The 27,288-nt window shown below is 49.7% G+C and overlaps 1 protein-coding gene across 1 annotated transcript in view; it reads right to left on the bottom strand.

Moving 5' to 3' along the window:
- FAM131A (family with sequence similarity 131 member A) overlaps nucleotides 1-23,057 on the bottom strand; it is a 77,344-nt gene extending 54,287 nt beyond the window's left edge. Inside the window, exon 1 of the mRNA XM_056850137.1 lies at nucleotides 22,943-23,057. Coding sequence (XP_056706115.1) covers nucleotides 22,943-22,973 — 31 coding nt within the window. The 5' untranslated portion in view covers nucleotides 22,974-23,057. The remainder of the gene's footprint in view (nucleotides 1-22,942) is intronic.
- Nucleotides 23,058-27,288: the final 4,231 nt, after the last annotated feature.

Raw genomic sequence — 27,288 nt, 5'->3', positions numbered from 1 at the left:
GCTACTGGACTCGAATCCAGACCAACATGACTACTCTCTGAAGCTGTTTTCTCCAGGGCAACTCATCTCTGTGGAAACCAGTGCTAATTCTGGGAGATCGCCAGGCTCCATCTTGGAGTTGGCAACCTTACCGCTATCTTACATGGGTTTGAAGAAGTGTTTGCCAAACCCAGCGGAACAAAAGGATGTTGCCAGAAACTCTGCGCCAGCGGCCCAAATCGTATTCCTCCCTTTGCAGAAAAACAGGCTCTTGACCGGAGGAACGAGCTGTGATCGTCCCCTGATTGTGAACGTCTCCGAGGCATCCGGTCTGGCCACTAGCGCAAGGAAGAGTGACCATCGATCAGACCCCGCAGAATGATTCATAGGCTCTTCTTTAAGAACACGAAAGCTGCCCGTTTGCATCAGCTCAAAATGCCTTTTTGCCCCAGAGATCTCTCGCCAACAGCAGCCAGCCTCGCTGGAGGGAAATCATGGGAAGGGAGCCTCCATGTATGGAGGCAGTCCCCTTCTGACAGGTGGCGACTGGAGACCCGAGGGAGGATGAGTATCATTTTCCTGCTCTGCTCCTCGGCGTCCCTGGAGGCGGCATGGGGGACTTCAGTGAACGTTTTGTATAATCCAGCAAGGCAGTTCTTATGGGCTGGGGAAGAAGTGGCGGAGGAAGGGAGATGGAGGGGAGCGCAAGAGAAATACAGGGAGGGGCTGTGGCTCAGGGGTAGAGCATCGGTTTGGCATGCAGAAGGTCCCAGGTTCAGTCCCTGACGTCTCCAGTTAAATAAACTGGCAGTAGGTGATGTCAAAGACTTCTGCCTGAGACCCTGGAGAGCTGCTGCCAGTCTGAGTAGACAATACTGACTTTGATGGACCAAAAGTCTGATTCAGTATAAGGCAGCTTTGTGTGTGTGTGTGTTCAAATAACCCCAGTGGCACTAGGGCAATTATCACACAGTCAACCTTTAGCAACATCCAGACTGTTAGAAGAAGAAGAGTTGGTTTTTATATGCCGACTTTCTCTACCACTTAAGGGAGAATCAAACCGGCTTATAATCATCTTCCCTTTTCCTCCCCACAACAGACACCCTGTGAGGTAGGTGGGGCTGAGAGAGCTCTAAGAGAACTGTGACTAGCCCAAGGTCACCCAGCTGGCTTCATGTGGAGAAGTGGGGAAACCAACCTGGTTCTCCAGATTAGAGTCTGCCACTCATGTGGAGGAGTGGGGAATCAAACCTGGTTCTCCAGATCAGAGTCCACTGCTCCAAACCACCACTCTTAACCACTACACCACGGTGGTGTAGAACAGAGGGGGGGTGTCTAGGAGAAGGGGCACAGACTTTTCATGGGTAGGCGACCCTGCAGATGGGCAGGATCGCCAGCTCCAGGTTGGGAAATACCTGGAGGTTTTGGGGGTGTCTCCTGGGGTGGGCGTGGTTTGGGGAGAGGCATCAAGTCCACCTTCAATAGTGGCCATTTTTGCCAAGGGAACCGGACTCTGTTGCCTGGAGATCAGCTGTAATAGCCGGAGATCTCCAGCCTCCACCTGGAGTTTGGCAACCCTACTGACAGGAGAGCTCGATTGCATGAACAATAAAAATGTAACAACCCAAAAAAAAAACATCTCTATACCAAAAAATGCAGCAGCAAAATCAGTATAAGTTATCACACCATCAAATTACATTTACATTTCACAGCCAAAAAGCTTATAGATCATGTATAAACTTCATTATTGAAGCGGATTGGAGACTATAAGCTATTTTGGCTGTGACATGTACTTCTATGTAGTACGAATGAAAGCGTCATGATTTTTTTCATTGTGTTAGAAGAGTGTACAATTGAGTGACACGTTGTTTATGCTGTAGGATTTATATGCATGGTCCTAGAATATTATTACAGTGTACTGTATAACAATACAGTTGATGTAATTTGATGGTGTGATAACCTATACTGATTCTGCGGTGATGAAAATGCAACCGCGCACTGCATCACGCGGGTCTCGGCGCACCTGCGTTCGCCCGCCCAGGGTGGCATTCCTGACTCCCGGACTGTGCAGAATTCTGCAGGGGTCAGCACCCTTGGCGATGCCGCCACTCCAAGCGTTCTGTAAGATAAATGTCCCGGTAGCTGCTGCCTTGTGCCCCGTTCAGCAAATAATCATCATCTCCGTGCTGCTTTCCCGCTGGATGCCTGTTAGATCCACCTGTCGCTGCAAACCAGAGAGCAACACCTGGCTCCGAGCAGCCGTTCTTCCCCCAGCGTTCTGGCGGGTTTTGCAAGCAGGGCCGGGGCAGGGTGTCCGCTTTGACCCGGGACCACCTGCCTCCCTCTTCTCCATTCATTCCCACCCATAGGGCTGCCGACCTCCAGGTGGTGAATAAAAATAATCCTCATGCTGAACCAAGACAGTAGCAAAAACAGCAGCACAACCTTATAACAATAGGAAAATATACATTACAAATTGTATTCAATACAAAAACACTCCTCAAAGTACAGGTTGACATGCAAAAAAAATTTCTTTTGGGCACGTTAGGAATTGTCATTTGCTCGGTTTTTGTCATTGCACCCTCTTGAGAGTGTTTTCATTGTACTTTGAGGAGTGTTTTTGTATTGAATACAATTTGTAATATATATTTTCCTATTGTTATGAGGTTGTGAGTTCCAATTAGTCACAGTGCTACTGTTTTTGCTAACCTCCCGGCAGTGGTTGGAGATCTCCTGCTATTACAACTGATCTCCAGGCGGCAGCGATAAGCTCCCCTGGAGAAAATGGCTGCTTTGGCAATTGGACTCTATGGCATTGAAGTCCCTCCCCTCTCCAAACCCCGCCCTCCTCAGGCTCTGCCCCAAAAACCTCCTGCTGGGGGTGGACCTGGCAACCCTAATTCCCACCCACCTATTTGAGACTTTAGGAGAAGAAGAAGAGTTGGTTTTTATACCCCTTTTTCTCTACCTTTGAACACATGAAGCTGCCTTATACTGAATCAGACCCTCGGTCCATCAAAGTCAGTATTGTCTACTCAGACCAGCTCTCCAGGGTCTCAGGCAGAGAAAGGTCTTTCACATCGCCAACCTGCCTAGTCCCTTTAACTGGAGATGCTGGGGATTGAACCTGGGACCTTCTGCATGCCAAGCAGATGCTCTACCACTGAGCCACAGCCCCTCCCATTTTTAAATACTTTTTTAAGGAGACTTTTGTAGCTCGGCTCCCCCAGTACAAACTCTTCTAGAAGCTGAAGTGGAAGATTCAGTATCAAGTACCCTTTCACATTTGAACCTTTCTTTAAGGAGTCTCAAAGTGGCTAATGATTGCCTACATGGCAATTGCCTAAATGATAGGAGTAGCACATTAAGGGTGGGGGAAAGGATTCCAACATGGTTTGGGTAGCATCTGAATGGCCAGAATAATCTATTAATGGAGGTCACCGAATTAAGATCACACCCAGACAATGGAATATATGAACACAAGAAACTGTCTCATACTGAATGAGGCCATTGGCCAGTTCAGCTCAGTACGGTCTACTCTGATTGGCCATGGCTCTCCATGGTCTAGAGTTGCCAGTCTCCAGGTAATAGCTGGAGATCTCTTGGTATTACAACTGATCTCCAGCCGATAGAGATCAGTTCCCCTGGAGAAAATGGCCACTTTGGCAATTGGACTCTATGGAATTGAAGTCCCTCCCCTCCCCAAACCCCACCCTCCTCATGCTCTGCCCCATGAGAAGAAGGACCTGGCAACCCTACCAGGGTCTCGCACACGGACCAGCAGTTTCTTAAGACCTGAGTGAGGAGTCAGACAGACGAGCAGAAGACTATGCGTATCATTCCATCCATAAAGTATAATTTGCATTCTCACAAAGCCTCAGTTTGTCCTGGGGCCATGCAGGGGGGAGAGAGAGAGAGAGAGAGAGAGAGAAGGCATTTAACCCTTCCAATTCCTCTTGGTTTTGCCATCCTAAACAGAACTTTTCTGTTAGCGTTTTAAAGGGGGGGGGAGATGTGCCCTTTAAAATGCACATGTCCCCATCCTTTAAATGCTAACAATGCAGCGAGCCCTCCTTTCATTTGGCAGAATGAGTAGGAGATTAAAGCGTTGAAGCCCCCCCCCCTCCTTTACACAGCCCCAGGGCCACTGTAGACTGCAGGAGCACGTGCTCGGCATTTCTAGACAGAGAAGAAGAGTTGGATTTTATATGCTGACTTCCTCTACCACTTAAGGAAGAATCAAACCGGCTTACAGTCACCTTCCCTTCCCCTCCCCACAACAGACACCCTGTGAGGAAGGTGGGGCTGAGAGAGCTGTGACTAGCCCAAGCTCTTCATGTGGAGGAGTGAGAAAACAAATCCAGTTCACCAGATTAGCCTCTGCCGCTCATGTGGAGGAGTGGGGAATCAAACCCGGTTCTCCAGATCAGAGTCCACCGCTCTTAACCACTACACCACACTGGCTCCCAGAGAAAGAGGAAGGATCATCAGTTAAAATCTGAAGTTGCTGGGATAGGAGATCTTTGGCACGCAGGACTTGCTCTCTAACCCTGAGCCACGGCCCTTTCCCACTCCCCCTAGGGTTGTAGCTCTGAAGGGGAATTCTGACATTGAGGGCTGAGCCACACCCAGAATGCTATGCATGAACCAAAGTAGTTGGAAGCAGCAATACACTCTTGAACCTGATAACGCATCTTAGTTCTATAATAACGTCTTTGTATGAAAAGCAACATCTGGATACAGTTAACCTTCCCTCTTGACAGCGATAGTACTGCCCAGAGGTCAACTTGACATTTCTGCCTTTGGTCAACCAGAATTGTGCCACTGGGGAAAAGATGGATATTTCCGGTTTAGCTCTGAGGTTTTGTAACCATGGAATGTTGTTTACAAATGTCTATATAATGCTAAACTGCCTGCTAGTGAGTTGAGAGGGACTCCTGTGACAACCCCCAGGTTGTCACCAACTCTCTCCCATTTGCAAATGTATTTCCTTCTATCTGTTCTTCTGTCTACATGCTTCTATCTACAGTGTGGTGTAGTGGTTAAGAGCAGTGGTTTGGAACGGTGGAGTCTGATCTGGAAAACCGGGTTTGATTCCCCACTCCTCCACATGAGCAGCGGAGGCTAATCTGGTGAACTGGATTTGTTTACCCTCTCCTACACAAGAAGCCAACTGGGTGACCTTCGGCTAGTCACTGCTCTCTTAAAGCTCTCTCAGCCCCACCTACCTCACAGGGTGTCTGTTGTGGGGAGGGGAAGGTGATTGTAAGCCGGTTGGAGTTTCCCTTAAGTGGAAGAGAAAGTTGGCATATAAAAACCAACTCTTCTTCTTCTTGTTTGATGTTAAACTTACATATCATAATTCCAAAGTATCTCTGAGTCCTTTTCTTAAAATCCAGCTCATTAAACCTGGAGCTCCCCTACAACTCCAGGTTTGGAAATTCCTGGAGGCAGATCCTGGGAATGGCAGGGTTTGGGGTGGGGAGGGACCTTCACAGTATATAATGCCATACCCTCCACCCTCCAAAGCAGGCCTTTTCTCCAGGGGAACCAAGCTCTGTCCTCCGGAGAGCGGTTGTAATTCCTGGCACTGTCCAGGCCCCACCTGGAGGTTGGCAACCCTAGCTCCTTCCACTTTCCACATTTGGGAATTCACCTGTGGAAAGCTACCTCAAATGGACTCGCATTCTAGCTGTATCTGAAGAAGCAAGCTGTGACTCATGAAAGCTCATACCCTACCTATAGCAGTTCTATTGCAAAGGGATTTCAAAGGGAGATTAGAAAGAGAGACTAGTGAATTACAACTAATAATGAAGCTCAAGACTTTGTATTCTCCTGGATTGAATAGAGACCTGGGATTCCTGTCTCATTACGAATGCTAATTTCTCCATGCCTACTACCCCTCTGCATATTACACCTAATGTAATCACACCTGCTATTGCCATTTACCTGCTATTGACTTTAATTGCTATTGCCATTGGGTGTTTGAATTCACTCTTCTCTACAGACTAACATGGCTACCCATTGTGATATGACAACCATCTTCAAGTACTTGAAGGGCTGTCATAGAGAGGAGGGTGCTGAGTTGTTTTCTGTTGCCCCAGGAGTTTGGACCAGAACCAACGGGTTGAAATTAAATCAAAAGAGTTTCCGTCTAGACATTAGGAAGAATTTTCTAACAGTTAGAGCGGTTCCTCAGTGGAACAGGCTTCCTTGGGAGGGGGTGAACTCTCCTTCCCTGGAGGTTTTTGAGCAGAGGCTAGATGGCCATCTGTCAGCAATGCTGATTCTATGACCTTAGACAGATCATGAGAGGCAGGGCATATTGGCCATCTTCTGGGCATGGAGTAGGGTGTTGGGGGGAAATAGTTGTGAATTTCCTGCATTGTGCAGGGGGTTGGTCTAGATGACCCTGGTGGTCCCTTCCAACTCTGTGATTCTATTATTCTATGATCTACTTCAAATGTTACCGCATTCCAACACAAGAGTTTGCTGTGTGCAGCCACAACACTGAGGGGGGTTTCTTTTTCCCTTTCCTTTTTGTTTTTTTTTCTGGTCCCAGGAGTCTGTGAAACCCTTCAGAGATTCTGTGCTGATAGGGATGGAGGGAGGGGGAGACAAGAAGGGAGGGAGGAAGCGTGGATCTCGCTAGGATTTCCTTCCAAGAAGACACAGCATCCGGCAGAACGAGCCCCCCCTTTTCCAGGCAAGGGACACGGCGTTCCGAACGGAGGAGCCATTAATTTTCTTGAGCGCGACTGCCGTCCCCTGCGGCTTCTGCAGCGCTATCGCAATCCCTCTCCCTCCCAACCTTAATTTTTCGATTTAAAAAAATGTCAACGTTTTACACGGGTGGTCCAGAAACCAGTATTAAAGTGGGGAGGTCAGGGGGCAACCATAACTGACCTTTGAGGCCTGCCTTTGGGGAGAAGGCAAAGGACCCAACTGCTGGGGCATCGCAGATTTGCGAGCCGATAAGGAGGACGCAGGACAGTCACGCAGGCCAGCTAGGGTTGCCAGCTCTGGGCTGGGAAATACCTGGAGCAGAGGGACTTGGCAACCCTAGTTGCCAACCACCTGGTGGTGACTGGAGATCTCCCACTATTACAACTGGTTTCCAGGGGACAGAGATCAGCTCCCCAGGAGAAAATGGCTACTTTGGAAGGTGGACTCTGTGGAATTGTACCTGCTGAGGTCCCTCACTTCCCCAAACCCCACCCTCCTCAGGCTCCACTCCCAAAATCTCAGGTATTTCCTGACGCATAGCTAGCAACCCTAGAAGGGGCTTCTCAGTAGGGTTGCCAACCTCCAGGAACTCAGAATTCAAAAGAAAAAGCACAGAAAAAAACAGCCCAAATGAGGGCAATAAATATCAACACTCAGGCTATGCTATTTAGAAAAATATATTGGGAGAAAAATTTCTCACCAGGACAATTGCAGTTGGAAAAAATTGTCAACCACAGGTCTGATACAACAAAATGTAAAGTGCATAGATATACGAATGAAGTCGTTATACAAATGTGAAATCTGGCATGAAACGCTCAGAATCATTAAAGCCCATACATAGAAATTAATTCAATATAGCAACGGAAAAAGGCACTATGCGCAATGGGCTTCCGGTAAATATCCCATTTCATGGAGAATTTTTTCAAGTTTCTAGTCCTTCCATGTGCCAAAAGGTTCATGCATGAAGTCAAGGAGAGTACCTTCATATTATGTATGGACAGCTGGATAACCCCCAGGAACTAGTTGGAGATCTCCTGCTATTACAACTGATCTCCAACTGATTGAGATAAGTTCCTCTGGAGAAAATGGCTGCTTTGGCAATTGGACTCTTTGGCATTGAAGTCCCCTTCCTTCCTAAACCCCGCCCTCCTTAGGCTCCACCCCAAAAACCTCCCACCAGTGGCGAAGAGGGACCTGGCAACCCTACTCCTCAGGCAGGTTGCTCCAGTAGCTTTCCACCAGCACACAATAGGGTTGCCAGGTTCGCCACCGGCAGGAGAATTGTGGGGCGGAGCCTGAAGAGGGCGGGGTTTGGGGAGGGACTTCAGTGCCATAGAGTCCAATGGCCAAAGAGGCCCTTTTCTCCAGGTGAACTGATCTCTATCAGCTGGAGATCCATTGTAATAGCAGGAGATCTGCAGCTAGTACCTGGTGGCTAGGAAAACAGTACAGGGGCAACAGTCATGTACAAAAGGTGCAATTTATATAAGCTACTGAAGTGAAAACATGTACAATATTGTACTCAACAAGGTAACCACACAACAAACTAACAATCAATATGTACAATATATACAGCAAGGAGCCGCAATAATTTTCAGGAGTCTCAACAGAGTAACAGTAGCAATCCAGTTTCTGTGTACAAAATTTCATAAGAAGCCACAATCTTCCATAGGAGTTTCTGTGTACAAAATTTCATAAGAAGCTACAATCTTCCATAGGATATGGCTGTTTCAGATTCACAATAATATGGAACCTTCTTCAGTCCTTCAAATATTGCTTCCAAAAAGTGTGCTGTCATACACAAACTTGATACCATCCCACGTAGGGTAAGCATAAATCAGGTTACAAAAAGATGTCAGCAAAGTACATCACATAATGCATAACACATAACACAGAAACTCCTATGGAAGATTGTGGCTTCTTATGAAATTTTGTACACAGAAACTGGATTGCTACTGTTACTCTGTTGAGACTCCTGAAAATTATTGCGGCTCCTTTCTGTATATATTGTACATATTGATTGTTAGTTTGTTGTGTGGTTACTTTGTTCAGTACAATATTGTACATGTTTTCACTTCAGTAGCTTATATAAATTGCACCTTTTGTACATGACTGTTGCCCCTGTACTGTTTTCCTAACCTATTAAGTATTAGTATAGAGGTGCCTTCTTCTTCTCCAGTACCTGGTGGCTGGCAACCCTAGCACACAAGCTGGAGCGGGACGGGCACACCTCCAGGAGGAAAGGCTGGGCATCGGCTTAACGGAGCCAAGAGTAAAAGTCATGCGCTGTGGGGTGGGGGCTGAGGGATAGCAGCAGCCAAATGTCCTGACACGAATGCTCTGGCAGCCTGGAGAAAAAGCAGAGACCTAGCTGAAAGGCTTGGCAAAAAGTCGAAGAAGTCAGCAGAACCGGCTCCTTGGTTCCAAGGGGAATTTTTTTAAAAATCAATGGGAAGCGGGGAATGCGTGTCTTTCTGTGCCCTCTGTGGGAAGGGAAGGTCACGCAGAGGGATGGGAAATGAGCTCTCGGCAAAGAGGAAGGCTGCTTGGGGCCAGGTTTCTGCACGACTGCAGACATTTTGGAGGGAGAGTTAGCTCTTAGCACCCCCATCCTCCCGAGAACTCCTAGTGTAGGGTTGCCAGGTCCCTCTTCACAACCGGCGGGAGGTTTGGGGGGCAGAGCCTGAGGAGGGCGAAGTTTGGGGAAGGAAGGGACTTCAATGCCATAGAGTCCAATGGCCAAAGCAGCCATTTTCTCCAGGGGAGCTGATCTCTATCAGCTGGAGATAGGGTTGCCAAGTGCCAGGTGGTGGCGGGCCAACCCCTGCCAATCCACCTGGCTGCCCACCAACCAGCTGAGGGTCGGTGGGCCATGCGTTCACGCGCACTGGCCCGCCACGCCACCTCACTTCCAGTTTACTCCCAGTTTGAGTGGTAAAGGCCCCTTGCGATGCGGCACTTCCAGGTGTAAACCGGAAGTGATGCTATCACGTCGGCACGGCCGTGTGCACGTGCAATCTTTCCCTCACTTCTGCCCCAAAAACCTCCTGCCAGAGGAGAGGGGGGACCTGGCAACCCTAGCTGGAGATCAGTTGTAATAGCAGGAGATCTCCTGCTAGTACCTGGAGGTTGGCAACCCTATCACATGAACAGATGAAGCTGCCTTATACTTGGTCCATCAAAGTCAGTATTGTCTTCTCAGACCGGCAGGGGCTCTCCAGGGTCTCAGGCTGAGGTCTTTCACATCACCTACTTGCCCAGCCCCTTTAACTGGAGATGCCGGGGATTGAACCTGGGACCTTCTGCATGCCGAGCAGATGCTCTACCACTGAGCCACGGCCCCTCCTAGTGCCAGAGGGGGAAATACACAACACACACACACCCAAAAAACATGCACAAATTCCCTCCTTGAAAGAAGCCAGTGATTTCCCCCCAGGTGCAACAAGTGAAGCCAAGAGCGGAGGGGAGGGGACAGTTCCGGCACGCAGCCTCTGCAGAAGGACAAAAGGCCGGCCTGGCTGATTGCCGGGGAATGAGATGCCTCCTGGCACTGCCAAGGAGAGAACAGGCTTTGAAGTGGGGAGGGGAGGAAGGGGCTGTTCTCAACTCCCCCACAATTAAGGGCTTGAGCTGCGTGCACAAAGTGAGGGCCGGGGCTGCCCCGGGAGGCCTTTTCAAAGTGGCTTTTCAGTCCGCGCCTACCAAGGGAGGCTTTTGCTGGCCTCCGGGAACAGCAGGGCCCCAATCCCACGCAGATGACAAGGGGGACGCAGAAAGGGGAACGCTCTGCTGCGTACAGCGGCCCTCCCCACCCTTTCTCCTCTATGCTCCAAGCACGCTTCCCACTGTTTTTTCTCACACCCCTCTCTCTGCCTTCTGCCGTGCGACTCTTGACACTGGTGGAGCCAAGATGCATCTTGCTTAGACGAAGGGAATGCATGAAGCTGCCTTATGCTGAATCGGATCCTTGGTCCATCAAGGTCAGCATTGTCTACTCAGACCGGCACATCACCCACTGCCTGATCCTTGTAACTGGATTTGCTGGGGACAGAGCCGGGGACCTTCCACAAGCCAAGCAGACTCTCTTCCACTGAGCCACGGCCCCTCCTCTGCAACTGTATCCTACCCACCTACCCCATCCACTGCTCGAAATGGCCACCCCACAGAAAACTAGTCATCAACTGGGGTCTTCACAAAGTCATCAGCTCATGAGAATTTGCACTCTACCTCTACCGCCAGGAAGCAAACGACACACACTTCATAGAACCAATGAGTACCAGAAACCCAACCCGGCTGGGAGAACAAAGGAGCGATCCCAAGAATACGTTGCTGGGAGCAAGTAGGGTTGCCAGGTCCCTCTTCGCCACCGGCGGGAGGTTTTTGAGGCAGAGCCTGAGGAATGTGGGGTATGGGGAGGGGAGGGACTTCAATGCCATAGAGTCCAATAGGTAAAGCGGCTATTTTCTCCAGGTGAACTGATCTCTGTCGGCTGGAGATCAGTTGTAATAGCTGGAGCTCTCCAGCTAGTACCTGGAGGTTGGCAACCCTAGGAGCAAGCCCCATTCAATAAAACAGGGCTTACTTCCGAGTAGAGCTGCTTAAGGTTGCACTGTCAGGCACTCTGGACTTTATCGCAGAAACGTTGGGAATGGTTTTCTATTTTCTTTCCTCTCAAAGAGAAAGATGGGAGGGGGGAGAATTACATTTATCGGAATGAGAAACAAATAATTCAGACTCCCTGCAGCATGCCAGAAGCTTCTGTGCTGCGAAAAGTGTGCAGACGGTTCTCCTTCACCCCCCACCCACCGTTCGGGTAATCGCAGCCTGCTTCCAGCATCCCATCCATCTGCCTTCGTGTATTTATTTAGTACATTTCCATCCCACCCGTCCTCCCAAGAAGCTCAGGGTGGCCGGCGTGCATCATTCTCCCGTCTGCGATTTTATCCTCACAACGACACTGTGAGGTAGGTTGGGGGGGGGGAGAGAGAGAGAGAGAGAGAGAGAGAGAGAGAGAGCGCAACTGGCTCAAATTTCACCTATCAAGCTTCATGCAGAGGTTTTTTTTGGGGGGGAGGGGTTCTCAACCTGGGATTCTCATATGCTACTCGGACACTTGAGAGCCCCGTGGCGCAGAGTGGTCAGCTGCAGTACTGCAGTCAAAAGCTCTGCTCACGACCTGAGTTCGATCCCAGTGGAAGTTGGTTTCAGGTAGCCGGCTCAAGGTCAACTCAGCCTTCCATCCCTCTGAGGTCGGTAAAATGAGTACACGGCTTGCTGGGGGTAAAGTGTAGACAACTGGGGAAGGCAAGGGAAAACCACCCAGTAAACATTGTCTAAAAAACGTCGGGATGTGACATCACCCCATGGGTCAGTAATGACCCAATCCTTGCACAGGGGCCTACCATTACCTTTACTCAGACACTAACAACTACCAGAACCAGTGTGGTGTAGTGGTTAAGAGCAGTGGACTCTGATCAGGAGAACCGGGTTTAATTCCCCCCTCCTCCACATGAGCAGCGGACTCTAATCTGGTGAACTGGATTGGTTTCTCCTCTCCGACACATGAAGCCAGCTGGGTGACCTTGGGCTAGTCACAGTTCTCTTAGAGCTCTCTCAGCCCCACCTACCTCCCAGGGTGTCTGTTGTGGGGAGGGGAAGAGAAGGCGTCTGTAAGCCGGTTTGAGTCTCCCTTAAGTGGTAGATAAAGTCAGCATATAAAAACCAACTCTTCTTCTTCTTTTACATAACAGAGGCTCTCAGGACTTTAAAAGACTTGGCAAATAGTCAGCGGTGGGCCAACAGAGGATCACACCTCTCTCTCAGCCTGTAGTCTTGGCAAGATAGGGTGCTAGTGGGGGTTTATTTTCTAACCTTTAGGCAAGTTATATTAAAGGAATAATTTATGCCTTGTGGGCATAAATCTAACAAATCCCTTCTGACACCACTCACCCCAAATTTCTGATTTGTAAAGACAAAATATCCAAATCCTCATTTCTAGAAAAAAAAACTGAAATCCTTTCAGTGAGAATAGTAAAAATGCATACATTAACAGTTTAAGAGTTCCCTCCGAAGCATAAGAACATAAGAAAGGCCATGCTGGGTCAGACCAAGGCCCATCAGGTCCAGCAGTCTGTCCCCACAGTGGCCAACCAGGTGCCTCTGGGAAGCCTACAAACAAGATGACTGCAGCAGCACCATCCTGCCTGTGTTCCTCCGCACCTAATATAATAGGCCTGCTCCTCTGATCCTGGAGATAATAGGTATGCATCATGAATAGTATCCATTTTTACTAGCAGCCATGAATAGCCCTCTCCTCCATGAATAAGTCCCCTCTTAAAGCCTTCCAAGTTGGCAGCCATCACCACATCCTGGGGCAGGTTCCACAATTTAACTATGCATTGTATGAAGAAATACGTCCTTTTATCAGTTTTGAATCTCTCACCCTCCAGCTTCAGCAGATGACCCCACATTCTAGTATTATGAGAGAGGGAGAAAAGCTTCTCCCTGTCCACTCTCTCCACACCACACATAATTTTAAAGACCTCTATCATGTCTCCCCTTAACCGCCTTCTTTCCAAGCAGTTACACCTTTCTAACCCCATTGACTTAGAAGTGTATAACTACAGTTAGTGTACTGTGAGCTTGTTTTTCACGTGGTGGCTATTTTTACCAGCATCATGTCTGTTTATTTATTCATTTCACCAAGTACAGCCCACCTTTCTCCCCAATGAGAATCCAAGCTAGCTTACAGATTGGTTCTTGTAGGTTATCCGGGCTGTGTAACCGTGGTCTTGGAATTTTCTTTCCTGACGTTTCGCCAGCAACTGTGGCAGGCATCTTCAGAGTAGTAACACTGAAGGACAGTGTCTCTCAGTGTCAAGGGTGTAGGAAGAGTAATATATAGTCAGAAAGGGGTTGGGTTTGAGCTGAGTATTGTCCTGCAAAAGTATTGTCCTGTAAGTATCAAGATAATGTGCTAATGAGGGTATGGTATGTTAATATGGAACCATTGTATCCTGAAGTGAACTGTTAATGTGTGTAATCCAAAACTAATCTGTATGGCTATTGTTGAATGTTGTCTTTGTCTGGAGGTTTTTCAGGGCAGGAAGCCAAGCCTTATTCATTCTTAAACTTTTAAGTTTAAGAATGAATAAGGCTTGGCTTCCTGCCCTGAAAAACCTCCAGACAAAGACAACATTCAACAATAGCCATACAGATTAGTTTTGGATTACACACATTAACAGTTCACTTCAGGATACAATGGTTCCATATTAACATACCATACCCTCATTAGCACATTATCTTGATACTTACAGGACAATACTTTTGCAGGACAATACTCAGCTCAAACCCAACCCCTTTCTGACTATATATTACTCTTCCTACACCCTTGACACTGAGAGACACTGTCCTTCAGTGTTACTACTCTGAAGATGCCTGCCACAGTTGCTGGCGAAACGTCAGGAAAGAAAATTCCAAGACCACGGTTACACAGCCCGGATAACCTACAAGAACCAATGAACTCTGACCGTGAAAGCCTTCGACAATATCTAGCTTACAGAGTTCACCTCTCCTTGACTGTGAACGTGTGACTGGCCAATGGTCACCCAGCAAGCTACTATGGCAGAGTTGGGATTCGAACCCAGAATCCCCCGATCCTAGCCCAACACTCTAACCACTACACCACACTGGCTCTCAATATTACTCTGGCTTTACAGAGTGTTTATATAGTGTGTAATTCTCTCCCTTTACAACTCGATCTATTTGTTTAAAGCTTTTCCTGCTTTGCCGTTATTGTATACTTTAAATTATGAAAGTAAAAAATAAACATTTAAAAAGGCAGAGATGGGAATCCACTTTCCTGACAAGTCTAATGCAGGAATTCTCTAGTCTAACTCTTTTTGTGGCCAAGATAGAATTGGGTTCAACATGCCTCAAAGCAGTTTGGTCTTATACATCCAGAGTACTTGAAGGTCGCTAACAGAGCAATCCTAAAGAGAGTTACTTCAATCTAAGCCCATTCAATTTAATGGATTTAGACTGGAGTAACTCTGTACTGGATTGCGCTGTAAAACAGCAATCCTAAATGGATCTGCTCAGAATCCTACTCATTTCTATTCAATGGGCCTTGCTCCCAGGGAGGTGTTCTTAGGATTGCCCCAGAAGTTATTCTCTTGCAGCAAAAACAAACGGGTATCTGGCAGAACTTCAAAGCAAACAGGGTATTTATTCTTCCCCCACCCCCAGCAACTGGAGGGGGGTGATTTCCAATGGGGAAAGCCTCAATCCAGACCTGCCCCTCTTGTGGCAGCTGCTTTTTAACATTTGAGAAAACTTGATGAGATCACAACATGCATCTTTCACTAGGGTTGCCAACCTCCAGGTACTAGCTGGAGATCTCCTGCTATTTCAACTGATCTCCACCCAATAGAGATCAGTTCCCCTGGAGAAAATGGCTGCTTTGGCCATTGGACTCTATGGCATTGACATCCATCGCCCTCCTCAGGCTCTGCCCTAAAAACCTCCCGCCGGTGGCAAAGAGGGACCTGGCAACCCTAATCTTTCACACAGATGTACTTTGTTCCTCACTGAGTTGGCATTTCAAGGCCCTGCTGGACCCAGAGATCCCCAAACAGTCCCCTTTCAGTTTTTCAAGGTTGAAATAGCAGCCTCTGCTAGCTGCCTGAATAGCCCTGATGAGCCAGAACTCCTGAAAGCTTAGAAGCTAAGCAGGGTTGGCCCTGGTTAGTATTTGGATGGGAGACCACCAAGGAAGTCTAAGGTTGCTACACAGAGGCAGGCGATGGCAAACCACTTCTTTTTGTCTCTTGCCTTGGACACCCTATGGCAGGGGTGTCAAACTCATTTGTTACAATGGCCAGATCTGACATAAATGTCACTTGGTCAGGCCAGGCCATGTGTACCATAAAATTTAACGCCATATATGGGCAGGGCTGGTGCCAGTCTTTTTTGTGCCCTAGGCAAGGCTAACTACTTGTGCCCCCCCCCCACTGCTAACCAATGTTCAAAAATAGATTTCTTGTAGAAAAAATAAAAGCCTGATGCATTCCTACAAAACTTTTTTTATAAGACATTATAATTAACTATATTCCACAGCACTGTTGTGGTACTTAACTTAAAATTTAAAAATATAAATTGTCAGTTGCATTTTTTCGAAGAAATAAATCTGTTTAAAACTGTGCCCCTCAGGCCAGTTCTGCACCCCTCTAAGGTCTGCACCCTAGGTGACCGCCTAGTTCGCCTAATGGTAGCACCGGCCCTGGGTACGGGACATACCAACTTTGTAGAAGACACCGGCAAAGCCAATTAATGATATTTTTTTACTTAATTTTTTCAATGGAAATGCAAACATGCTTAAGACCATAACACTCTTGCAGTATTTTCTTTTATTGAACAGTCTTTAATCATTGACACCTTGGGACTGGGGGGGTGGCTGCCTGGCTGGCAAACCTGCAGCGAGCTTGCCAGCCCAAATCCGGAGTGAGCGGGGAGGCTGGCTCGCGGGCTGGAGAAGAGCTCTCACAGAGCTGGAGCTGGTCCTCGGGCCTTTTGTTTGACGTCCCTGCCCTACGGTGTTGCCATACATTGACTTCAACTTGACGCACACAATTATTATTAACAACAGCTGGGTGGCCTCTGGTTTCAGCCGGGGTGGGGTTTGTATCTCCGGTGCCTGGCATTTAATTTTATGGTACACATGGCCCAGCCCGACCAAGTGACATTTATGTCATATCTGGCCCTTGTAATAATTGAGTTTGATGCCCCTGCTCTAACCACAATACCACACTGGCTTCTGATTGAATGCAAAGTTCACTGCCTACTGAACGAACATTGGGAAAAGTGTCTGGAGAGCTGCTTTTGAAAACACTCAGCTTTGTTATTCAGCTTGCAGAGACTGAGCCGCATGGATCAGATCCATGTCTGAGTGCACTCACTCCAAGGTAAGCCCCATTCCGATCAATAGGCCTTACTCCCAAGTGAACGGTCTGGAGTACAGCCAGCTACACCTGGCAGGCAAAAGTCACTCTTGGGCTCAGCAGGGGGCTGGCAGGTCAATGAAAGAACAGACTTCCACCACAAGGGCTTTCAAGAACATAAGAACATAAGAACGTAAGAACAAGCTGGATCAGACCAAGGTCCATCAAGTCCATCAGTCTGTTCACACAGTGACCAACCAGGTGCCTCTAGGAAGCCCACAAACAAGATGTCTGCAGCATCATTCTCCAGCCTTTGTTCCACAGCACCTAATATAACAGGTGTGCTCCTTTGATCCTGGAGAGAATAGGTATGCATCATAAGAACATAAGAAAAGCTCTGCTGGGTCACACCAAGGCCCATCAAGTCCAGCAGTCTGTTCACACAGGGGGCAACCAGGTGCCTCTAGGAAGCCCACAAACAAGACCACTGCAGCAACATTATCCTGCCTGTGTTCCAGAGCATCTAAGAGTCATACCTGCATGACTCTTGCTTGATCTTTCTGTCACTTGAGTATCCAGAACTTGCAAAGACCTGGGTTCCAATCCCTGTTCAGCCAGGATATTCACTGGATGACCTGGGGCCAACCTCTTAACCTCAGCTACCTCACAATGTGGCTGTGAAAATTTAATCTGTGGAATGCCTATGAGCTCCTTGGAGAAAGAGGGAGAAAAATGTGATACTAAAGCGAGTGAGAAAGATAGTTGTCACATTCGGTCGTGAGTTGTCTAGCTGTCTCCAGATGCTACTCTGAGTTGATGGCAGGTGACATCCAAGTTCTGCCTGTAGGGATCAGCCTGCTCATTCACACATGCAAGTCAACCCCTGGAAGCTACAGGCGGAAAAAGGATGAACATGAAGTTGTGAGACAATCCCAAGGTCTCCTTTGTAAACCACGCAGGGGGGGTGTTGAGTTAAATCTGAAAATAATAACTAATACTAGAGATAGAAGAAGAAAAAGAAGAAGAGTTGGTTTGTATATGCCGACTTTCTCGACCACTTAAGGAAGAATCAAACCGGCTTACAATCACCTTCCCTTCCCCTCCCCACAACAGACACCCTGTGAGGTAGGTGGGGCTGAGAGAGTGTGACTAGCCCAAGGCCACCCAGCTGGCTTCATGTGTAGGAGTGGGGAAACAAATCCAGTTCACCAGATTAGCCTCTGCCACTCAAGTGGAGGAGCGGGGAATCAAACCTGGTTCTCCCAATCAGAGTCCAACACTCCAAACCACCGCTCTTAACCACTACACCACGCTGTAGAAGAGACCAGGTGTCTCTTGCAGAAACACAAGGCCATTCAAACCCACTGGTCATCATATACGTACAATTTTTACCTCCCAAGCAAACTCAGCTCTAGATATAAGGAAGTATTCTCAAGTGTACATCTCTACTCTGTAAACTTGTATCAGCCATCACTCTCTACAAAGAATCCTAGAGGTTGTATTTATACGCATGTGGGGTGGGGAGTAATTGAGAATTCTTTGTTAAAGATCCTGTTTCCCACACACCACAGTTCCCAGGATTCCCTGGGGACAGGGATTGACTATCAAACCAATTAACAGAGCTAGCTTTGAGTCTGGTAGCACCTTAGAGACTAACAAGATTTTCAGGGTATAAGCTTTCGAGAGTCAAAGTTCCCTTTTTCAGACCCCCCCCCCCAAATCTTGTTGGTCTCTAAGGTGAACACACATGAACACATGAAGCTGCCTTCTACTGAATCCGACCCTTGGTCCATCAAAGTCAGTATTGTCTATTCAGACAGGCAGTGGTTCTCCAGGGTCTCAAGCGGGGGTCTTTCGCATCACCTACCTGCCTAGTCCCTTTAACTGGAGATGCCGGGGATTGAACCTAAGACCTTCTGCATGCCAAGCAGATGCTCTGCCACTGAGCCACAGCCCCTCCCCAGGTGCTACTGGACTCGAAGCTAGCTCTTCTCCTGCAGACCAACAGGGCTACCCTCTGGAACCAGTGAATGGTTGTAATCAAACACACATTCAAAATGAACAGGATTTCTGAATAAGCACGTTTGGGGACTGTATGCCCCTGGTATAGCTACGACCTCGGCCTTCAAGAAAAATGGGAATGAGCATCCCTGGAGAATACTCCAGGCGTTGGGTGGTGAATTTGCACAAGATGCTTCTGCTGCATCCTTTCCATATCTAAAATGTCAGGATCTTATAGGGACAGGAACTGGGAGGCTGACTCAGTGCCTGGGTGGGTCCTGCCACCCCTTTCCCACCCCACACCCAGCAATAGGCATAAAGGAACTGGACTCATTGCTTTTCTGGGGCTTAAGGTTCTTTCTAAGACTCTCCAGTCCTAACAACTGGTTCGGTGCAACACATAGAATGGAGGAGAGTGCCCCTGAGAGGGTGCAAAGTGCATTTCTCTCCCAATAATGACCAATAATCAGGCATTGAAAATGGCTTTTGGGCCAGTCATTCATTACCACCCTACACGACTTTACAGGCTTCTTGCAAGGATCAAATAAATATTACCCTGAGCACCTTGGAAGGAGAACATGATGCAAATATAATTGAGGGGGGAAACCTGGGGGTGGGGTGGAAAGAATCATAGAACACATGAGTTGGGAGGGACCACCAGGATCATCTAGTCCAACTCCCAGCACAATGCAGGAAATTCCAAACTACCTCCCCCACACACACACACACACAGTGACCCCTACTCCATGCCCAGAAGATGGCCAAGACTTCCATACTAGAAGACTGGTGCTTCCACAAAGACTGAAGCCCCTCCATCTCTTGGCAGAAATTAAACATTGGCCAGTGTCAAGATCTCAAGACGTAACAGAGGGCATAAAGATGAAATTAGGAATTTTCTATTCTTCAAGACCTCAGTCTAAGAACAGGGGGGAAATAGAGAGAGGAAGTCCAGGGTTGAAAACATGAACACATGATGTTGCCTTATACTGAATCAGACCCTTGGTCCATCGAAGTCAGTGCTGTCTACTCAGACCGGCAGCAGCTCTCCAGGGTCTCAGGTAGAGGTCTTTCACATCACCTACTTGCCTGGTCCCTTTAGCTGGAGATGTTGTGGATTGAACCTGGGACCTTCTGCATGCTAAGCAGAGGCTCTACCACTGAGCTACAGCCCTTCCCTCTCAGCACTCCCATTCCCTATGCTGTGCAGAGGCAGGCAATGGCAAACCACCTCTGTCCGTCTCTTGCCTTGAAAACCCTATGGGGTCACCATTTGTCGGCTGTGACTCAATGGCACTTCCCACCACCGTCGAGGAGGCGCATGTGTGCATCGAGAACCCACAGATCTGGGGGACTCAGTATTTTCATCACAACCCTGCATATCTGTGCTTTCGCCTAGTGAGGCCCTGCTCCACACATCTGACGGTGGGCCGCAGTTCACAAAAATTTGATGCTCGGGGAGACAAAAACCTCATTTTTATTGACTCCTATTTATTTTGGCTGCCACAGACTGACCCTTCCAGAACTGAATCTAGCAGGTGGCACACAAGAGGGTACAGGCGCACAATGAAGCGAACGTCGGCAGCTCTGGGATCATATAGCTGGAAGAGGAAGGCTTTCTGTAGCATTCACCCCCAGGCGTGCAAGAATGGTCCATCTGCCCAGAATGGTCCATCTGGACCCTGCAGGAGGTCCCAGCTTTGAGCACCAAAAAGAGGGGTCACTACATTCGCCCGCAGGGGTTGCTATCATACTGCCCTTGTATTGCATACTGCCCTTATACAAACCTATGGCGAGACCACACTTGGAATACTGTGTACAGTTCTGGTCACCACACCAAAAAAAGGATACTGCAGAGCTTGAGAAGGTGCAGAAAAGAGCAACCGAAATGATCCGAGGACTAGAGCAATTGCCCTATGAGGAGCAGTTAAAACATTTAAGGCTGCTTCTTTGCCGCTTGTGCTCAATGCCTCAGATTCAGACGTCCGCTTTCTGTGCACCTGGAACATGCCTCAGAACATTCTGCAGAACTGTCTGTGATCAATGGAGCCGCGGAAGGGGAACTGGGGGGGGGGGGCTGGGGCTCAGCAAAAGAGCCTCTGCTTGGCATGCTGAAGGTCCCATGTTCAACCCCCAGGATCTCCAGTTAAGGATCAGCCCCTTCCAGCCTGAGTAGGCAATACTGACCTTGGTGGACCAGTGGTCTGATTCACTCTAAGGCAGCTTTCTGTGTATGTTTTTTGGGGCGGGGCAATGGCTCAGTGGTATAGCACCTGCTCGACATGCAAAGGCCCCAGGTTCAATCCCCAGTTACAAGGACCAGGCAGGAGGTGATGTGAAAGACCTCCATCCGAGACCCTGGAGAGCCGCAGCCAGTCTGAGCAGACAATGCTGACCCTGATGGACCAAGGCTCTGATTCGTATAAGGCAGCTTCGTGTGTTTGTGCACAAATCTTAAGGTCAGGCTGCTGAATTACAATGGGGGGGGAGGTCTTAAAAGAGGGGTCCAGGGAGCCAATATCAACACCCCCTTATTTATTTCCACCACTGGTGCTGTTAGCATCAGGCACTTTCTCTTTCACGTACAGACAGTGCAATCCTAAAGTTACACAAGTCCAAGCCCGTTTATTTCAATGGGCTTAAACAGGAGTAACACTGTATAGGATTGCACAGACAAACCCACTCTACAAGTCTCTTGAGCTGCGATCCTGAAAACTTTCTGCCAAGCCCTTGCTGGTCTCCCACAAGCACTGGGTGCCCCTGAGGTTAATTTCAAGCAGCCTGACTTCTCCCTGCAGTTGAGTGTACCCCAGAGAATGAATGGGGCATTTCAGCAGAAACCACCCCTAACCCTTCCATCCTGGGACATGCATTCCCAAGGCCGGACCTTTCTGTAACCCCACCCCTGCTCCCCAGAACCCCAAACAGGGCTCCCAGGGGCACCCCCCCTGCCCCCTACACTGTGCCCCCTATGCTGAACTCAGTTCCTCTGTTGACTTGGTCAACCGGCCTTTGAGCCCTGCCTCTCCCCAGCTCGCCCAGGTCTCTCTGCAAAACCAGCGGGGCAGAACCCAGAGCATGGACCAGTCTCAGTCCGGGCACAGGGGCCATAGGGAAGGGCTGTGGCTCAGTGGTAGAGCCTCTGCTTGGCATGCAGAAGGTCCCAGGTTCAATCCCCGGCATCTCCAGTTAAAGGGACTAGGCAAGGAGGTGATGCAAAAGACCTCTGCCTGAGACCCTGGAGAGCCATGGAGAGGGACCATGGCTCAGTGGAACAGCCTCTGCTTGGCATGCAGAAAGTCCCAGGTTCAAGTAGGCGATGGGAAGTAGGCAAGTAGGCGATGGGAAAGACCTCTGCCTGAGAGCCTGGAGAGCCATGGGGAGGGGCTGGGGCTCAGTGGTAGAGCCTCTGCTTGGCATGCAGGTTCAAATCCCCGGCATCTCCAGTTAAAGGGACCAGGCAGGTAGGTGATGCGAAAGACCCCCGCCCGAGACCCTGGAGAGCCGCTGCCGGTCTGAGTGGACAATACTGACTTTGATGGACCGAGGGTCCGGTTCAGCATAAGGCAGCTTCATGTGTTCATGCGTGTCCCCACCCCCCACCCCCATCCAGACGGGAGAGAACGGACCGCCTTCCTTTCCCAGGCGATCCTGGATATTTTCCAGCCGTCCTGCTCCTGGGGTGGGAATTGGGACCCGGGGGGCGGGGGGTGGGGCGGGGAGGGCGAGGCTGAAGGTCTGCTAAGGAGAGCGGTTCCTTGGCAACGGCGAGCCTGCCCTCGCATGCTAATTGAGCCGGGCTCCGGCCGCGGCTGGCGGCGGCGGGGTGCGGGCGGGAGAGCCCAGCGGAAAGGGGAGGGGAGGGAGAGATGCTTCCAAGCTCCGGAGGAAAAACAACCCGGGGGCTGCCGGGGGGCTGCGGCGGCCGGCGAACCCCCGCCAGCCCAGCGGAGCCCCCGCGGTCGCCTCGCCCTTCCTCCTCGCAAGGAGCCTGCGAGGGGCTATTCCCCCCCCCCAGCGCTTTGCCAAGTGCATCGGCTCCCCACCACCACCACGCAAACACACATACACACCCTCTTCCTTCCCCCGCCCCTATCTCCTCCCCCATGCACAAATATATATATTAAAAACAACTCAAAAGGGACCTCGACCACCACCACCCCCGTTCTCTAGGGAGCCTCCGAGGGCCTCCACCTGCCTATAGGCTGGCTGCTCCTAGCACCTCGAGGGCGCAGCCCCCCCTCCCCATCCTCGAGCATCCCCTGCCTCTCCCCACCGCCCGCCGAGGAAGGCAATCTTACCGATGGTGGTTTTGGAGCCAATACAGCCCATAATCGACGGGGGCAATTTAGGATGGCACCAAACCGTTCCTCCAGACCGCACACATTGCCACAGTACCTCATGGGCTGCGAGCTGGCGGGCGATGCACGAGCGGAGACGCCTTCTTCTCTCTTGGCCCCAGAGCGGAACTGACGGCGCGCGGAGGGGAGATGGAAAATATTAAAAAAAAAATTTCAAAAAAAAATTGGAAGGGGTGGGGGGGGGGGGAGAAAAATCTGAAACACCCCCCCGAGCCGATCTCCAGGAACCGCTCTAGCTGCCTTTCTCCTCCTGCTCAGTTTCTGGCCCCTGGAGAAGCCCGTGTCTCAGGGACATGGGGCTGAACCGCTTGCACGTTCGCCTACGTCACTGCTGCTGGCGGAGAACCGAGAGAGAGAGAGAGAGAGAGAGAGAGAGAGAGAGAGAGAGAGAGAGAGAGAGAGAGAGAGAGAGAGAGAGAGAGAGAGAGAGAGAGAGAGAGAGAGAGAGAGAGAGAGAGAGAGAGAGAGAGAGAGGCAGAGAGAGAGCGGGAGAGAGAAAGAGAGAAAGAGAGAAAGAGAGAGAGCGGGAGAGAAGCAGAGAGAAAGAGAGAGGAAGAGAGAGGGAGAGAGGAAGAGAGAGGGAGAGAGAGGGAGAGAGGAAGAGAGGGAAAGAGAGATGGAGAGAGGCAGAGAGAGGAAAGAGAGCAGGAGAGAGGCAGAGAGAAAGAGAGAGGAAGAGAGAGGGAGAGAGGAAGAGAGGGAAAGAGAGATGGAGAGAGGCAGAGAGAGGAAAGAGAGCAGGAGAGAGGCAGAGAGAAAGAGAGAGGAAGAGAGAGGGAGAGAGGAAGAGAGGGAAAGAGAGAGGCAGAGAGAGGAAAGAGAGCAGGAGAAAGGCAGAGAGAAAGAGAGAGGAAGAGAGAGGGAGAGAGGAAGAGAGGGAAAGAGAGATGGAGAGAGGCAGAGAGAGGAAAGAGAGCAGGAGAGAGGCAGAGAGAAAGAGAGAGGAAGAGAGAGGGAGAGAGGAAGAGAGGGAAAGAGAGATGGAGAGAGGCAGAGAGAGGAAAGAGAGCAGGAGAAAGGCAGAGAGAAAGAGAGAGGAAGAGAGAGGGAGAGAGGAAGAGAGGGAAAGAGAGATGGAGAGAGGCAGAGAGAGGAAAGAGAGCAGGAGAGAGGCAGAGAGAAAGAGAGAGGAAGAGAGAGGGAGAGAGGAAGAGAGGGAAAGAGAGATGGAGAGAGGCAGAGAGAGGGAGAGAGGCAGAGAGAGGAAGAGAGGGAAAGAGAGATGGAGAGAGGCAGAGAGAGACAAGCAGAGAGAAAGAGAGAGGGAGAGAGAAAGAGAGAGGCAGAGAGGGAAAGAGAGATGGAGAGGCAGAGAGAGACAAGCAGAGAGAAAGAGAGAGACAGAGACAGGCAGCTGGCTTCAGCGCTCTGGCTTCACGATGGTGCCGAGTTGTTTTCTGTTGCCCCAGAAGGTCGGACCAGAACCAAGGGGTTGAAATTAAATCAAAAGCGTTTCCGCCTAGACATTAGGAAGAACTTCCTGGTAGCCAGAGCGGTTCCTCCGTGGAACAGGCTTCCTTGGGAGGTGGGGAGCTCTCCCTCCCTGGAGGTCTTGAAGGAGAGGCTAGATGGCCATCTGTCAGCAATGCTGATTCTATGCCCTTAGGCAGCTCATGAGAGGGAGGGCATCTTGGGCATCTTCTGGACATGGAGTAGGGGTCACTGGGGGTGTGGGGGGTAGTTGTGAATGTCCTGCATTGTGTAGGGGCTAGATGACCCTGGTGGTCCTTTCTAACTCTACGATTGTACCACGGACAGCACCCTGGCTTCAGCACCACGGACAGCGTCAGCCTGGCCATCGGGCCTCAGGACCCCTTTTCAGCACCGCGGACAGCGCTGCCGCGCTAGAACCCGAGGCCGAGGGGCCGAGGGGATTTCGCCACAGGTTTCCGTCGATGGGGACGACTCGATCGTTTCCCTGCGTGATGTAGTGGTTAAGAGAGGCAGTTTGGATCTGGGGGACAGGGTTCGGCTTCCCGCTCCTACTCATGAAGCCAGCTGGGTGACCTTGGCCTAGTCACAGCTCTCTTGGAGCTCTTTCAGTCCCACCTACCTCACTGGGTGTCTGTTGTGGGGAGCGGAAGGGAAAGGTGACTGTAAGCTGTTTTGATTCTCCCTTAAGTGGTAGAGGGAGTCGGCATATAAAAAATCAACTCTTCTTCTGCTGCTGCTGCTGGGCCGGGTTTGCCAGCCTGAAATGCAAATCAGAAATGCCACACGGGCTGGGGAAATTTAAACTCCTTATGGCACCTGTCCCTGACAGACCTTCAGCTTTGCCACACCCCAAGCTCCTCCTGTGCAGGAAATGCATGTCCAAGACTCCCAGAAGAGGAGAGGTTAGCCCACATGAAGGTGTTAGGGGTATGCAACAGGAGTAATGGTATCCTCTCCGACTCCCAAACAGCCTTTCCCCCAAAGCTTATGGCTCACACCTTTTCTGTTGGAACTCCTGCATCCTTTAAGAACATAAGAATGTAAGAAAGGCCCAGCTGGATCAGACCAAGGTCCACCAAGTCCAGCAGTCTGTTCACACAGTGGCCAGCCAGGTGCCTCTAGGAAGCCCACAAGCAAGACGACTGCAGCAGCATTCTCCTGCCTGTTCCACAGCACCTAATATAATAGGCATGCTCCTCTGATCCTGGAGAGATCATTTGTTTATTCAAGTGGCAGACTCATCTATAATCTTAAATCCCAGTTATATATGATGTGGTTCCCCTTCGGGCAAGAAAATATGACAGGAATGGTGTAGAGTGGTGTAAGCACATGTTTATATAAAGGCTGTTTGCCCCTCAAGTTTGGCACAGCAGCTAGTCAATAGACTGGCCATCCCCTTTTCCTCCTTCTGCTCTCTCCCTTTACCCATGGCCAAGTTTTCGCCAAATGAAAATGACACCAGTCAGAAGGTCATCAGGCAGATGCGGTCACATCACGCCTTTCGCACCTAAAGCCAAGCAGCTGACTCCCCAGAGCAGCCTGTCAAAAGCTTCATCTCGAGATCTATTGGAAACTTCCATTTGCGTGGTGATGAGGTTTTGCACGTCAGGCGCTGTTGGCGGAATATTAAAATAATATTAGTGCTGGCAGCTCTTTCTCACCTCCCAGATTCTGAGGTTCATAACATGCCAGTAATTTCTACTTCGGGACCCAGCGTACTGTGTGTACGTGTAAAGTATTATCCAGCTTCAGCCGACTTATGGCAGCCCCTCCAGGGGCTTCCAAGACAAGAGATGAACAGAGGTGGTTTGCCATTGCCTGCCTCTGCATAGCAGCCCTGGCCTTCTGGTGGTTTTCCATCAAAGTTCTAAGCAGGGCTGACCCTTGTTGGCTTCCATGATCTGACAAGATCAGGCTAGCCTGGTCAGGGGAAATTGTTGTCAAGTCATAGTTGACTTACAGCAGCCTTGTACAGTTTTCAAGGCAAGAGAGGTTCAGAGGTGGTTTGCCATTGCCTTCCTCTGTGTATCAACCCCAGCCTTCCTTATTGGTCTCCCATCCAAGTTCTAACCAGGGCCAACCCTGCTTAGCTTCCATCTTGGGCCACTCAAGGCAGAGCCAATGTACTTTAGTGTCTTCCTATTTGATTTCTAACAGAGTGGTTCCTCAGTGGAACAGGCTTCCTCGGGAGGTGGTAAGCTCTCCTTCCCTGGAGGTTTTTAAGCAGAGGCTAGATGGCCATCTGTCAGCAATGCTGATTCTATGACCTTAGGCAGTTCATGAGCGGGAGGGCATCTTGGCCATCTTCTGGGCATGGAGTAGGGGTCACTGTGTGCGTGTGGGGGGGAGGTAGTTGTGAATTTCCTGCATTGTGCAGGGGGTTGGACTAGATGACCCTGGTGGTCCCTTCCAACTTTATGATTCTATGACAAACCGTAGCATGGGCATGGCACACCAAATGTTCACTGTTTGTGCAACAACTGTCTTTCACCTGGTACCTGTGAGAGAACGGAAATTCATACTTCTGAACAATATAATGGAGATCTATCCTTCCACCTGCTGTTTCCTTTCCAGCTCCATGAGGCACACAGGAGCATGCAGAAACCAATCGTATAAAGAGGTGAGAGAGTCCGCTTGTAGGGGCTGCTGACACACCAACTTTCTTTGGTGGGTTCTGTGGTGGGGAGGGGAAGGGAAGGCAATTATAAGCCACTGTGAGACTCCTTAAAGGTAGTGGAAAGTGGGGTATAAAAACCAACTCTTCTTCTACTTTGTTGCATAACTACAAGAAAGACCACCAGGAAAAGAGATGCTAGCACAGACCAATGGGTGAGATCAACAACTTCATGTAC

Source organism: Euleptes europaea, chromosome 5 (assembly GCF_029931775.1).
Source record: "Euleptes europaea isolate rEulEur1 chromosome 5, rEulEur1.hap1, whole genome shotgun sequence".
Taxonomy (NCBI): domain Eukaryota; kingdom Metazoa; phylum Chordata; class Lepidosauria; order Squamata; family Sphaerodactylidae; genus Euleptes; species Euleptes europaea.
This window is presented reverse-complemented; position numbering and strand designations above follow the sequence as displayed.